At 39.5% G+C, this 16,129-nt stretch overlaps 1 protein-coding gene across 1 annotated transcript in view; it reads right to left on the bottom strand.

Moving 5' to 3' along the window:
• ADGRV1 (adhesion G protein-coupled receptor V1) overlaps nucleotides 1–16,129 on the bottom strand; it is a 500,140-nt gene that overhangs the window by 472,810 nt on the left and 11,201 nt on the right. Inside the window, exon 3 of the mRNA XM_089679659.1 lies at nucleotides 12,249–12,450. Within this exon, the coding sequence (XP_089535785.1) occupies nucleotides 12,249–12,450 (202 nt within the window). The remainder of the gene's footprint in view (nucleotides 1–12,248; nucleotides 12,451–16,129) is intronic.

The raw sequence follows: 16,129 nt of genomic DNA, 5'->3' as shown, positions 1-16,129 counted from the left end.
GGAAATACGTCACCGGAAGTGCATCACCGAGCTCCACCCGGAAATGACGTCAATGAGCTCCACGCGTTACACCACTGTCACGTGGCTTCTTCAGGATAGCTCATTGGTCTACAAGGCTTCCTATTTATATGACTGCTAAGGGGGAGTGACTTACTCCTCCATTTTCCCGGAGCCAGTTTCAGATACATGTAGTGTTACTAATACCAATTGTGGTCACTTACACATGTATACCAATCCCTAAAACATACCAGGAATAAATATATTCTAAAAGAATACATATATACCACCTTCCCCCCAATATATTCACCAACATAAATACTCCATAGAAAATTATTATTTAATAAACATTTTAAATGATTAAAAAAATAATTAAAAAATATATATGTATAATTTATTATTTACTCAAAAATATATATCCACATATAACCAACCACTAATTACCCAAAATATTCTTGTTTTCTAAAATGTTTATTTATATCTATTGCAAAAAATATTTTGTATACATATATATACATTTCTTGAGAAAGAAATAGATGATATAAAGAAAAAAATAGAACCTCATAAGGAAACATCACAGATGATTAATCTTACGAAACGATTAAATAAAGATCTTGAGAAAGTAGATTCAGAGGTTAAATTTAGAAAAACTAAAAAATATCATAGGGATACAAATGATTTTTCAAAGAATTTGGTGTTCAAGTGGCAATCTTCAGCCTCTAATGAAGAGGTTGGGTCTGCTAATTCTACACCAGTTAAACCTATTGTAAATAAAAAAGGCTCTACTCCGCATGTACCCTGTAGAGAGCCAGCTCAAGGTCCCTATAAAGAGAACCAGCCTCGGAATAATGCTTACAATTATCCCATCCCTTCCAATAGGGGTAGACCCTGGAGGGGAAGGGGATACCAATATGGACCATCAGGGAGAGGAATGAGAGGTAGACCATATCAGCCCTATAGGCCGTATCCTGATTCCGGACCAGGATTCTTTCAACAAAGGAATTACTATCCACCTCAAAAGGGGAATTATCCACCCCAATATGTAAGAAGTCCGATGAATAATGATTATTCCTCTGGATATGAGGAGCAGAATTCTGTCTCGACCTATAATAGGTTTGGACCCTTGGAAAATCTCCCTTCGGATAGAGATTTTTTAGGGGGGAACAATGGCGAGAAAACTCCACCAATAGGGAGAAAGTCAAACCCCGTACACGAAGGGGGTGCAGAGGAAGTAAAAAACAAAAGGAAAAGAGATCAGTAGGAGAAGGAATTTTTAATATCAGTGGGCTTCCTTTGTCAGAGGAAGAGATCCTTGTTCTGGACAAAGGTTTAAAGTTTGCTCCACCTAAAAATATGGATAAATTTAGTACTTTTATTGATGCTCAAAAATATATTAGGAAGTTGAATATTAAAAAATACTTTCTAGGATTATCTGGGACAAAGAATAATGTTTCTAATGTTCCCAAGAGTTCATTCACCCATACTGCACTTAAAAATAAATCGGTTTTTAATCCATGTATTAGTAATAATAACCAAGTAGAAGTTTTTAAGAAAATGATCAATAAGGATATAGAGAGGTTACAGATTTCACACAAGAAGCTAAACAGAGGAATGCAAATAGGGGTTAATAAATTGAGTAAAAGAAATGATATAGTAGTAAGACCCGCAGATAAAGGAGGGGGCATTGTTATCCTTTCCAAAGACTATTATAATAATGAATTACAAACTCAACTAGATGATATATGTACATATGAGAAATTAAAGAAAGATCCTACAAGAATATATAAAAAAGAACTGGAACACGTTATCAAAATAGGAGTTGATAATAAAATATTGAACATTAAGGAGGGGAGATACTTGGTTCCAGAAATGTGTCGTATACCTATTATATACACTATCCCAAAAATACATAAAGATCCAGTGAATCCCCCTGGAAGACCCATTGTAAATGGGATTCAATCATTAATGGCGAGATTAGGACAATATGTAGATATTTTTTTACAACCACTTGTCCAACAAACGGTGTCCTATCTGCGAGACACCAAACATTTGATTCAATTATTAGAAGATATTAAAGGAGGTGATAATATTATTCTGGCTAGTGCAGACGTGTCATCTTTGTATACCATTATCAATCATGGAGATGCAATAGAAGCCACTAGTTGGGGTCTACGGGAGTTTAGTGATCTTAAATGGGCTCAAAGGAAATATATATTAAAGTGTCTTGAATTTTGTTTAGATCACAATTATTTCTGGTACAATAACACATTTTATAAACAAATCAAGGGAGTTGCCATGGGAGCCCGTTTTGCTCCCAGTGTAGCCAATCTATTTATGGCTCACTGGGAGCAAGAAGCTGTATATTTGGAGAAACCATTGGAGCTTGTTTTATATAAGAGATTCATAGATGATGTGATTATTGTGTGGAAAGGAGAAGAAAGTAAATTAATTGAATTTTTAAATAAATTAAATTTGAATGGTAGAAATATTAAGTTTGTGTGGGACTTTAGCCCACTGTCTATCCAATTCTTGGATCTAAATATTGAGATTATAGGAACTAATATTGTTACCAAAACACATTTTAAAAATGTGGATAGAAACGGATATATTCCCATGGACAGCTGTCACTTTCCACCATGGCTGTGTAATATCCCTAAGGGTCAATATGTTCGGATTAGGAGGAATTGTACCACTTTAAAAGATTATGATACTCAGGCAAAAATGTTGGAAGGGAGATTTTTATGTAAAGGCTATTCTGGAATGGATTTAGAAATAAAGAGAGAAGAAGTGGCTCATTTGAGCAGGGAAACACTTCTTAGGAATGAGAATAAAAAGAAAAATTTAGTGAAAGATGGGGTCGATCAATTAGCTGTCATTATGGATTTCAATATACAATATAAGGAAATACAAAATATATATAAAAAATATTGGCCGATTTTGCAAATGGATCCGATTTTGGGGGGTATATTACCCGATCAACCCAAGTTCATATACAGAAGAGCCCCAACTCTGAGAAATAAAATTGTGAAAAATGTGTTAGATCCGCCTAATGTTAATAAGAAAGGCGTTCTCTTTGATCTTAAAGGTTTTTATCCCTGTAGAAAATGCGCAGTTTGTAAAATCACTAGAGGACAAAATCTCAAGAAATATTCCTTTGAGTCTACTAGTAATGGAAAGACATTTGATATATTAGATTTTATCACTTGTAAAACAGAAGGAGTTGTGTATGTTTTGGAATGCAGTTGTGGTCTGCAGTATGTGGGGCGTACAAAGAGACCCCTATGGGTAAGACTACAAGAGCATGTTAATAACATTAAAAAAGGTAACCCCAAACATAATGTTTCTAAACATTTTGCCAGTCACCACAATAAAGACCCCTCGTGTTTAAAATTTTGGGGAATAGAACGTTTTAAGAAACATTGGAGAGGGAGTCATAAGGTCAGAACCATTAGTCAGGCAGAATCAAAGTGGATTTTTTATATGCATACGCTGACCCCTAGTGGATTAAATGTTGAGTTTGATCTTAATTGTTTTATTAGTGATTTTTAATATTATTGTTTTATTCTACTTGGTTATTTAGGGATTTTATATTACATTTATATTTTTATATTCTTATATATTTATTAAATTTTAAAATGTGACTGGGATTCAGTGTTTATGGTTTTTGTAAACCTGTGCTATGGGTGAAATAGGATTATCTAGTGTGTGTATGTATATATATATATATATATATGTGTATGAGGTGTGTATATGTATATATATGTATACAAAATATTTTTTGCAATAGATATAAATAAACATTTTAGAAAACAAGAATATTTTGGGTAATTAGTGGTTGGTTATATGTGGATATATATTTTTGAGTAAATAATAAATTATACATATATATTTTTTAATTATTTTTTTAATCATTTAAAATGTTTATTAAATAATAATTTTCTATGGAGTATTTATGTTGGTGAATATATTGGGGGGAAGGTGGTATATATGTATTCTTTTAGAATATATTTATTCCTGGTATGTTTTAGGGATTGGTATACATGTGTAAGTGACCACAATTGGTATTAGTAACACTACATGTATCTGAAACTGGCTCCGGGAAAATGGAGGAGTAAGTCACTCCCCCTTAGCAGTCATATAAATAGGAAGCCTTGTAGACCAATGAGCTATCCTGAAGAAGCCACGTGACAGTGGTGTAACGCGTGGAGCTCATTGACGTCATTTCCGGGTGGAGCTCGGTGATGCACTTCCGGTGACGTATTTCCGGTTTTCGGCAAACACGATTTCCTATTACACCCATAGGATATGGGGAAACTGCTTGTACACTTCTGAGAACATGTGAGTTTTCTATCTGCTTTTCTTTATAATAAAACTACATATTGCGCTATGGAGATCTCTCTTTGTGCTTAAATCTTCCATGGTCCATGGACATATGGCTGAGGCATCGTATATATTGAGATTTTGAGTCGTGGGGCAAGTTATATCCTGATGTCGCTTTTTTGGAATATCATTTAAATAAATGATTTGTGACCTCTAGGGGTCGAATGTTGGAGGTGAGGAGGCACTCTGGATATTTAGGATTGATTCACTGGAGTGACACTTTGGTCTGAGCACTATCTGAATGCAAAAGCACTTTAATATATATATATTTTCTTCACAGAAGAGTGATAGCATGTTTTTTGCACATGATTATATTATATGTATATTTATTGTTATTTAAACACTTGGCACCTTTCACTGTGATTTTAAAACCTTTGTATTTATTAAGACACTATTTATGTACCCAAGCACCTGGTCACTTTCTATTTTTTCTGTGTGTGCACATGTATAACCAGTTTTAGCCATTTGGGGGCAGACTGGTCTTATATGAAATTTTTTTATATAATTTTAGCACATATATTATTTAAGTATTAGTCACTTTTACATTTGTGTATAAAATTTTGTTTTTTTAGCATTATTATAGCAGAGCGCTTCATCCAATATCTTGATATTTAATTTATGTGTCCCATGGTATAGGGTGTAGATGATAGCAGCTAGTTATATATAAGGAGTCTGTGGAGCGCAGGTGGATATATATATTTTTTATTTAGTAAGGTGGATGAGTCTGGCCGCAGCATTCAAGATAGACTGAAGCGGGGATAGCCTGCGGTGGGGATATTGACTATATTGGGAGACCCCTCCAAATCATTGGATTCAGGTGTTCCAATCCCCTCCATGGCCACAGGTGTATAAAATCAAGCACCTAGGCATGCAGACTGCTTCTACAAACATTTGTGAAAGAATGGGTCACTCTCAAGAGCTCAGTGAATTCAAGTGTGGTACCATGATAGGTTTCCACCTGTGCAATAAGTCCATCTGTGAAATTTCCTTGCTACTAAATATTCCACAGTCAACTGTTAGTGGTATTATAACAAAGTGGAAGCAGCTGGGAACAACAGCAACTCAGCCACGAAGTGGTAGGCCACGTAAAATGATAGAGCGGGGTCAGCACATGCTGAAACGCACAGTGCACAGAAGTCACCAACTGTCTGCAGAGTCAATAGCTAAAGACCTCCAAACTCCATGTGGCCTTCAGATTAGCACAACAACAGTGTGTACAGAGCTACATGGAATAGGTTTCCATGGCCAAGTAGCTGCATCCAAGCCTTACATTACCAAGGGCAATGCAAAGCTATGTATACAGCGGTGTAAAGCACGCAGACACTGCACTCTAGAGCAGTGGAGATGTGTTCTCTGGAGTGACAAATCACGCTTCTCTTTCTGACAATCCGATGGACGTGTCCTGGTTTGGTGGTTGGAAGGAGAACGGTACTTGCCTGACTGCATTGTGCAAAGTGTAAAGTTTGGTGGAAGGGGGATTATGGTGTGGGGTTGTTTTTCAGGGGTTGGGCTTGGCCCCTTAGTTCCAGTGAAGAGAACTCTTAAGGCATCAGCATACCAAGACATTTTGGACAATTTCATGCTCCCAACTTTGTGGGAATAATTTAGGGATGGCCCCTTTCTGTTTCAAAATGACTGCGCACCAGTGCACAAAACAAGGTCCATAAAGACATGGATGAGTGAGTTTGGGTGTAGGAACTTGACTGGCCTGAACACAGTCCTGACCTCAACACGACAGAATACCTATGGGATGAATTAGAGTGGAGATTGCGAGCCAAGCCTTCTTGTCCTTCTTGTCAGTGCCTGACCTCACAAATGCGCTTCTGGAAGAATGGTCAAACATTCCCATAGACACACTCCTAAACATTGTGGACAGCCTTCCCAGAAGAGTTGAAGCTGTTATAGCTGCAAAGCATGGGCTGAATCAGTATTGATACCTATGGACTAAGACTGGGATGTCATTAAAGTTCATGTGCGTGTAAAAGCATGCGTCCCAATACTTTTGCCAATATAGTGTATGTATATATATATATATATATATATATATATATACATACACACACGTGTGTTGGAGTTTTGGGGTGCACACCCTAATGCAACAGGCTGCACACACCTATGTTGCCTGGTCATTACAGTAATCATTATAATCTCTGGAAATCTTATTCCAAAAATGTAACAAAGAGCAGCATGTGTGATGTCATTTCTCTGAATCATCTACACTGCACTGAGCTGACAGACCGCCACACAGAGAGGAGGAGGGTCCATAATGTGCAGGCGAAGATGAGGATTCAAGAGCAGGAAGAGAGAGGTGGGTGGGCACAATGACCTTGTGACTGAAAGAGAGGATGGAGTCAGTAAGCCTTTTTGGTTTATAGATACTTTATATTATGCATAGTAAGGGAGGTCTGATGTAATGTGTAAAACACTACTGTGTTTTTTATATTGATTTGTATTTTACTCTAGACTCCAGACCCTAACCTTTTAAGCCCCTCCCACTTTTAGCACAATTTGTCCACACCTACAATTTGGCTTCAGTGGTGGATACTTTAAGGGGAACCCATGAGATCAGAAATTTTGTGGTGAAGATATAGGCCCAGTGTTAATAACCATTGTCAATATGTCATGTGTTGGCCTGAGAGATGGGTTAAATGTACCCTCCATTTAAAATGGCAAATCAGATCTTGTGATCTGGATACCCCTTGGACTTGCTTGCTAGCAAAACAGGAGAGGTATTCCAAAATACATCCACTGTAAAAAAAAATCTTGACACATTGAAGTATTACTACTAAGCTAAGATGTTTCATTACAGCCATCAATGAGACCCAAACCTGCCACAGAAGTTTGAAAGTTCAGTCACAGGCTTTGTAACCTACATCTGTCAATTTGAACATCTCAATAGGTTGTGTAACACAGAAAGGTTTGGAAGGTATGATTTGAGAGTAATTAAATTATGGTTTTAAAAGGAAAAGTTTCCGAGTTGTGTAGGAACTTTCACTAAGTACCCCTCCACACACTCTTATTGGCCCATCACTTTTATGGGGCAGCCTCACTGGTTAATAGGAATGTGCAGGAGGCAGAAAGGGGAGAGCAAACTTAGGCACTATTAAGAGTACTGATGTTTTTCCTGTCAATACTGAAGACCCATTTGAAATTGTATGCATCAAATACATGTCCATCAAAAATGTTTTGCAAACTGGGGTCAGTAGTAAACCACTAATCTCTGCTTACACTATCCCTAACGTATATTTAAAGCAGATTTCCAGTCATTTTTGTGTTTATTAAAAGCCAGCAGCTACAAAAACTTTAGCTGCTGACTTTTAATAAACACACAGTCACCTGTCCCAGGATCCAGCGATTAGCTCACCCGCGCCGTCCCTTCTCTCCGTCTTCTCCCCTTGGCGTAGGCATCTCAATTGTGGGCACCTGGCTGTGACAGCTTGCGGCTTCACAGCCAGGTGCCCACTGCACATGTGCGCATTGCCCTGCATCTCCTGAATGATCCAGCAGTCTTTTGGGAACTGTGAAGAGTACCAGAGGACTGTGGGGGGAAGGAGAGGGCCAAACTTCCAGCTTAGTTAGCCGTGGCAAACTGAGCTGGAAGTGGGAGTGGGCACCTGTCAAAACCAAGTACCGCTCCCCCCCAAAAAGTGCCAAATGTGGCAGTGGGGGGGGGGGAGGCATACAAGCGGAGCTTTCCGTTTTGGGTGGAACTCTACTTTAACCTGGTGTTAGACCAGAAAATACCAGATGCAAAGTCTAATGCAAGCTAAGGTCAATAAAAATAATGGATTTAGGAAAACTGCACCAACTGAGGCATAACTATAAGAGGTGAACAAGGTACAGTGGATCGTGAGCATATAAAATCAGGTATAAAATTATACCTGTACCTACCCTTCATTTACTCATTGTGTGCCCATTTTACATTTTGTACAGAATAATGCCGACTCAGATTGTGCTTGAGTACTTCCGTTAGAATACCGCTTCCCCATCCAAACGCTGACAACAGACACCACAGCCGACCATACAAGACAAGAAAACACCAGTCTTGAAGTAAACCAAGAGGTAGACTAGTTTATTTGAACAGATACAAGATATATACACTCAGGGGACAATCCCCCCTCCCTGCATAATGACATAGGGTGAGGCAATCTTCATTTAGTAACAAGAGATACACAGGTATTCAAACTTCACACCAGCAGACAGTCACATCAGGAGGGAGGGCTGCTAGAGACACCACCCCACTAAGCTAATACACATAAACACATACATCCCATAATAGTTTTCTCCCAAACCAGACACACAATAGTACAATGGGATGCAAGCACATGACATTAATCAATCAACAACCCCCACATAATATTAGGACAGATCACTCTGTACCCCTAACAGGCACAGGTGATTTACACATAAGAGGGTGTCAGGAATGGACTCGCCAATAGTGGTGGGACTCACCTGCCTTGTGGGTTGCAGTACCAGGACTGGCCAGTGGGTGCTCTCAGCAACCAGAGGCTCACTCCTGCAGTCAGTCAAAACACCTGAGGCTGATTGCAGGAGGTGCATATAAGGAATGGCCAGACTTGCAATCAGGGCCTTGGTGTATGTTTCCCAAGAGCCCCTGTACCTGCATCCTGTCTGCTTCCTGTCTGATCCTGCTTGATCCCTGACTCTGATTGAACTCCGCCTGTCCTGACCTCTGCTATTCCTGACCACTCTCCAGTCTGCTCCTTTGGTACCTTGTCTGCCTGCTTGTTCCTGACCCGGCCCGCCTGACTATGCTCTGCCTGCTCCTTTGTACCTTGCCTGCCCGTTTGCTACCGACCCGGCCTGCCCGACTACGCTTAGTATTGTTCTTTTGTTATCTGTTGGGGGTTTTGGTTTGGTTTGTTTGCACTGTGTTTATGTTTAGTCTTGCACTGCGTTTATGTATTGTTTAGTCTTAAATAAATTATATTGTTTATACTATATCTGAAGCCTGCGTTTCCCTGTGTCAGTCCACACACCTCTGGTCATACCCGGAGCCCTGACAGAGGGATAGGGGGAGCTGAGACAGGGGTCTCCCCACCTCTCCAAAGTGAGCTTGGTTCCATGGGCCCCCCACCCAAAGTGACTCCCATCATATGCAGCATATAGAGAAGTGCATGATTTCTGAAGGACACCAACTATATCTCATTTTAACAAAGCTATACTCCATGCAAACAGCTAAATACACAGATGATATACAGTACATATATGAGAGCCATTTTACCTGCCAAAACAGATTTAATTTTTGTAAATCCAGTTTTGAGATTTACCCAGCTCTGCCAGCAGTTCAGCCCTGCCTGGCAGTGAAGGGGACCTAAGCATTCCCTGCTGCAGTTTCACTGTTACTTACTGTATATTACTTACAGGTCAACTGTCCAACTCCACCTTTTGGCTGGGCAATGAAAAGAAATGTACAGTGATACTTCGGTTCACAAACTTAATTAGTTCCATGACTCAAATTGGTCACGAACCGAGGCAAATTTTCCCACAGGGTTCAATGTAAATTAGGTTAATCCGTTCTGACCCCTACGAATGTGGTCGCAAACCAAATTCGGAGCTTACAATCTAAGAATTTTTACCTTCATTACCGGTGCACACTTTCTTTTTACCACCATGCTTGCTTTGAATTTTCTTTGGAGCCATACTGGATGTCCGGTACAGTATGTGCTAAAAAGCACACAAAAGAGCATTACAGCAAGTGTGCATAGGGATGTACAGTACAGTATGTGCTAAAAAGCACATTAAAAAGCTTCTCAGTACTGTAAGTGTCTTCACAGTACACTTTCAGTGTCTGTCTGACCACGATCTCACCTACAGGAAGTCACGACCACGTGTCACAGCAGGGAAGAAGGCTGCAGCTCCGGTTTGTCAATCAAAGCGGAGTTTGCGAACCAAAGCAAATTTTTGTGAACTCTTCTGTTTGCAAACCAATTTGTTCGTGAACAGAAGCGTTCGTGAACCGAGGTATCACTGTACACTGATGAGCTCATCTTTCTGCCACTCATATATCACCACCTATCAATGTGAATCTTAAACTGCAACACATTTGATTGGCTCATTGTGCTGCTTCACCCTCCCCATCTCTGAGCTCTGTTGTATAGGGGAAGGTACTTTACAGTTTTTGAATTAAAAAAAAAATACATTTAAGATTGTATTAATAATCATATAGCTGTGTTATCTTTGTGTTGTTTATATTGGCTTGGGGTCCAGCTTTAAACATTGTAACATAAACCTCTATGAGGTATTTGTAGGATCATGTCAAGATGCTTTGAGGCATTTAATTACGCCTTTGTGCACAATGAATTCAATAGTTCACTGAACACATCTGTTTCCAGTTGCTTCAAAAACAACCTCATAGGCTGAAACTGTTATATGTAAAGTACGAAACATTTAACTCACTACAGAGGTTGCAGAGATGACCTCCTCATTCAATTATTCAGTAGAACATTGCCATAATTGAAATGAAATAACTGTAATAATTTCCTTACAAAACGTTATTGCATCCCATCCCCTGGTTCCCTGTAGCTTGATGTACAGCGATGTCTTTGTTGATTCATTCTGTAGGATCACAAACAATAGTGGCTGTGCTGGAAATGGAGCTACGGTGGCAGAAACACACAATAGCCAGTTCTCAGCAGCACCAAGCAGAGAGCAGCAAATTACACACCCATGCACTTCATTGCATCTAACCAAATTGGCCAGTTGAAATGCTAATTGCCTTTCAGGCATGGGGATAGACGGCCAGGAGATCTTGTGCTTCAGAGAATGACGCATTTTTTATTCCACTCCTGGTCCATTGTCTTGATGAGAATTATTCAAAATCCATTCAGAAAGGTAGCTCCTTGTGTAACCTTTAAAAATGTGGGAAATTTCTAAAGACCAGACGGGCATCACAAATCGGATGGCCTAAGCATGTCCAAACCAGATGGCTGGATTAAGGCCATGTTAATTCTTTAATAAAATAATGCTTGAAGCTAGTAAAAAAGAAGGCTTCTTTAGGAGCACAGGCAAGTAGTATAAGCTTTGTCTGGAGAAAATATTCCTCAAACACTGCTAGAGAAAGGACTTAAGATGTGTTTATGTGGTTTGTTAAGCTGTTAATGATCATGCATATGTTCTATTGATGCCTGTAAATAAAGAATTGAACTTTTCTTTACTTGTACAAATACGTTTGATTTGCAGCGAATGTAAACAGCCTGGTGTCTGAAAACTCTTTTAAGAGATTAGTGTGAATGAAAATCTCATTGCTTTTGTTTAAGAGTATAAAAAAAAATGTAACCACTTTTAATGAGTTTTATTTTCTTGTTAGATGTATACACAAATATACAAGAACAAAGCACTTTAAAGAGGATCATCAGTCTCTCGCAAAAAAATAAAATAAATTAAAAGTCAGTAACTATAAACTCTGTAGCTGCAGCCTTTTAATAAGAGGACACTTACCTGTCCAGGGACCTAGCACCGTCCCCACCGGGTCGGGCTCTGGGGCACTGGCACCAGCATGTTTAGTGTGGGAATCTGGCGACTTTACAGCTGTTTTCCAACTACACATGTGCAGGTCCCGCTGTGCTTTGTGAATGGTCCAGCAGCCTCTTGGGTCCTGTGATGTGTCCCAACAGGTTGTGGGCAGGGAGGCGATTACAGCCGAAGTGGGTTCAGGTACCTGCCAGAACTGGGTACCTGCTCTGCACCCCCCAAAAAATAAACCTCCAATAATGTTGGGGGGGATTCTTAAAAGTGGATCTTTGCATTTAGGGTTAAGTTCTGCATTAAGGAATAGATACTGCTGGCCACAGACATAAGAATACAGGTAAGCTTGTATGTCTAAAAATATCACCCGGTCTAAATGTTACATGGAGGCTGACTCTGTTGACCTTTCCTTTTGACAATGTTGGTTTCCTGGTTGTCATACTGATACTTCCGTTTTAATACTTTCTGAGTCACCATTGCAGACAAGATAAAGAGATAAGGAGTTCTGTCACTTTTCTGATACTCATATCCCTGTTCTGGGTTTTTTGATGCAGAAGCATTGAAGCCAGACACAGGTGGGATTGTCTGAAGGTTTGTACATTTGAGTCTCAGATTTAAAAAATTGCATTGGTAGTTTTTGTCATGGGAAATTTTTTGCTAGAACTTTTGATGCACACATTTTCAGGAAAAGTAATGTTTGTTGCATGTGACCACACCCAAGAAAGTAATAGTCACTTACTAACCTTTAAGCCCAGACTATACCTAAACTAAAAACCCAAGCAATAAAAGTGTAAGCATCAATAAGCACCAATAAGAAATGTCGAAAAGTCTAAAACTTGACGCCAAAAAAAAACTCCACCACACTTTGTGTTCTAAGGCCCCATTTAGTTCTTGTGATTTGGGATCGCGGGCAGACTCACTGCAATTCTGCACATGATTCCAATTTACATGGCAATCGAAGCACAGCGTGCTGCATGCATTTGGGTGCCAGTATCCTTCAATGGCACCCCAAAGGCGATGCAATTCTGTCACAAATGTAGTGCGACAGGATTGCATGGCAAACAGCGCCTTTACAAACTACATGAAGTTTGTTGCCCAAAAAGGAGCAGGAGCTTTTTTTACAGGTGACAAACGTGCACAGGGAAACCCTTTCAAGCGAATGGGAAAGCACGTTCCCCCTACTACACAATAATGTGAACAGGGCCTAAATGAAGTGATCTGTCTAAAGCTGAGCATACATCTTATGTTACAGTCCCATCCTTGTGTTCTAGGGACAAATCTAAAATTTAGGATTTCCCCTCACTTTATATTTGGGGCTTCTGGTAGTGCAGCTAATACAATAGTAGTAGTGGTACAGAAGGAGTACAAAATAGGTTCACAGCTACACTGATGGACAGGGAAAAATTTGCTGATTCTTAGGTACTTGACACTGTAGGCCTGGCCTTTGTTGCCTCCCAATATCAAAGATTCCAAAGGCTTTGTACAAAAACCTATATAATGACTTATTCAAGCTCCAGTGCTCATCTTTCCATTGAAACTTTGCATTTGAGCTGCCTTACTGAATGCTCCTGATAGACACTATGCCTAAAACGATGTGTTGATTGTTGCTTTTCTGGGGTAAAATGTAAATGGACTGTTTAGGTTGCAAATATGCCACATTTATGTTAGATTAAATATTGTCATAGTGTTTTTTCTATTAAATATTTGTTTTAAACACACAAATGCACAAGTGGTGTTTTATAGACAGCAAACTATGAAAGGTACTCAGACATACAGTGGCAGTTCAAGTAACCCAAACAAAGCTAGTAATATCTTTCGTAAGCATACGGACACCCGTAACCAACAGACATTAGCTTGTATGGTAGTAAGTTGGATAACACTGCAATAACATAAAATTATATCCATCAATTCACTTACAGAACCCAAATAAAGGGGGTACATTGTATGAACATGAACCTGTACCTACACAATAACCTAAACTTGCAAAATTAGACCAAAGCACTGGTCTTGTATTACTGTAAGACCCAGGGGCGGACTGACAACTCATGGGGCCCCCGGGCAATAGGGGATCATGGGGCCCCTGTGTCCTTGCCCAAACTCAAAAAAGCCTATGAAAAAGGTACCAGGGACATCTCATGGGGCCCCCTACTGACCCCGGGCCCTCGGGCAGTGCCCGAGTTTCCAAATGGTCAGTCCGCCTCTGGTAAGATCTCTCTATTGTAGTAAAAGGGAGACTTTAAGTGCACATAGCGACTCCGTATTCAAAGGGACAGTAGCCTGTCTGAAATCATATGGAATGGGGCTAGACCAGTCACTTCCAGCCAAGGGTTCCATAATCTCTCACATTTCCTGGTACAATTTCTAGGCTGATATATTATCTTTTCCTGGGAAAGAACAGTGTTAATATGTTTTTTCCACTACACAGTTGTTGGAGGGCTAGAAGGTATTGTTTTTTGGGCAACTAATTTCCATGCTCTCATATTCATTTTTAGAAAATAGAAAACACTGGATGTGCAAAAGATCTTACAACGATCTTATATCATTTACACAACAGAAACAATCTCTGTAAGGCCACCATTGGGTCAATTTTTGGATACTCTTTTTGCTTTTTGGCCTCATGGGTTAAACAAGGATGAGAGGTAAGAATAAGTCTCAGTAATAAGCAACAAACATAAGGTAGGTATATGGCACTGTGTAATAAACAACTAAGTGTGAAAAATATATATAATTTGTTTTTGTGCAATCATCCTAAAGAAGATCTATAGTAAAAGCATATACTTTCGTTTAGTAATATCACTATTGTAATAGCAATACAACTAATTGCTATTTATGATAATCCAATATAAACTCATTTGAAAAATCTCCTTTCAGGTTGTGAGTGCTGCCTGTCTGCTGGCCGCCGCTTTCCACAACTTCCTGGACTCCCTGCATGCTTTGTGGCTTCTCTTCTGCTTTGGTTTATTTTTTATTTTTAAGGTCTGTATAGCACATGGTACCCTGCTGCCTGCAAGCTAATATGACGTGTTGTGATTCCTGTACTGACTCATTCTCCTGAAACTCCTCCTGTGTATATCAGAAGGCAGGCTCTGTGAAATGTGTGACACAGCAGTGCATATCTGCAAGGCATAGTGAAAATGGGTCCTTGTATTCAGGGAAGTAAATGTGTGAGATTCTTCAAAAAAGTATGTTTTCAAACTTTATTCAGAATAAAGCAGTAGTTTAGTCTTTAAAAAAAAAATCTCTCTGCAAGGTAACAACACGCAGTATGCACTGCATACTAGCACAATATGAAAGACCTACCTACAACATGAATCCCTCCAGTGGCTCCCTGTCACCGCTGACAGCGATTCCATCTTCTTTCCGAGTTCACAGGCTCCGGCCCTTTGAATGGCCAAGCCGCAATGACGGCACTTCCAAGCATGCATGTGGAAGACATTGCCGCGGCACAGCTCTCAATGGATGGCATGTCATCCACTGAGAGAGCAGTGCGCATGCGCCGGTGACATCACTGTCTGCTAAAGATGTGAATATCATCTAAACAGTTCACGTTTAGGAGATATTCACTGTACCTACAGGTAAGCTTTATTGTAACTGACCAAGCGGTCTATACTACCACTTTAATAGGAGTAGCCTAGAAATAACTGAACTTCAATGTGCAAATAAATATATGATTTAAAATATAAAGAATAGATAAACTTTAACTTGACAACATTTCGGAGAACACAATTTGTTTTAAATCATAGCTATATTGTCTACAATAAAATTAACCATTATCTGTAAACCTGACCTTGTGTCTGAGTTTCCCAAATGAAATTACATATTGCTAACACGAAACATGAAATTATTATCTTCTGGAAAAGCAGAAATTTGCTTAAAATGCATCTTTCTGCCCAAGGCTTTATAACACTGACACAGCAAGAAGCCCTTTTCCTTTATCCCAGCGACCACTAATTCAGCCAATTATTTTTTAGAATGTTCAGTATTTCAGCCAATTTGTGTTCCTTCTGGTTAAAAGTGAATAGGCAGTGCACAGCAAGAAGGTATAACAATGACCCCACCTGGATCATTCTGAATGATCAGACACAACACAGCTCACTATTTATCCTCAGACTACAGTCTCTATTCATCAGAACTAACTCAAGTTGCCATGACCAAAGGGAAACCTTTCCAATTTCCCCACCCTAGTCCTGCATGCTGGAGCTGAAGTCCACTAAGCCGAGTACTGACTATGAAAAAGAGTTGTCACATGAAAGCGTTGCCCCAG

Source organism: Staurois parvus, unplaced genomic scaffold, assembly GCF_062004578.1.
Source record: "Staurois parvus isolate SC_StPar_1 unplaced genomic scaffold, SC_StPar_1.0 ptg000229l, whole genome shotgun sequence".
Taxonomy (NCBI): domain Eukaryota; kingdom Metazoa; phylum Chordata; class Amphibia; order Anura; family Ranidae; genus Staurois; species Staurois parvus.
The sequence above is the reverse complement of the archived record's forward strand: the minus strand, read 5'-3'. Positions and strand labels throughout refer to the sequence as shown.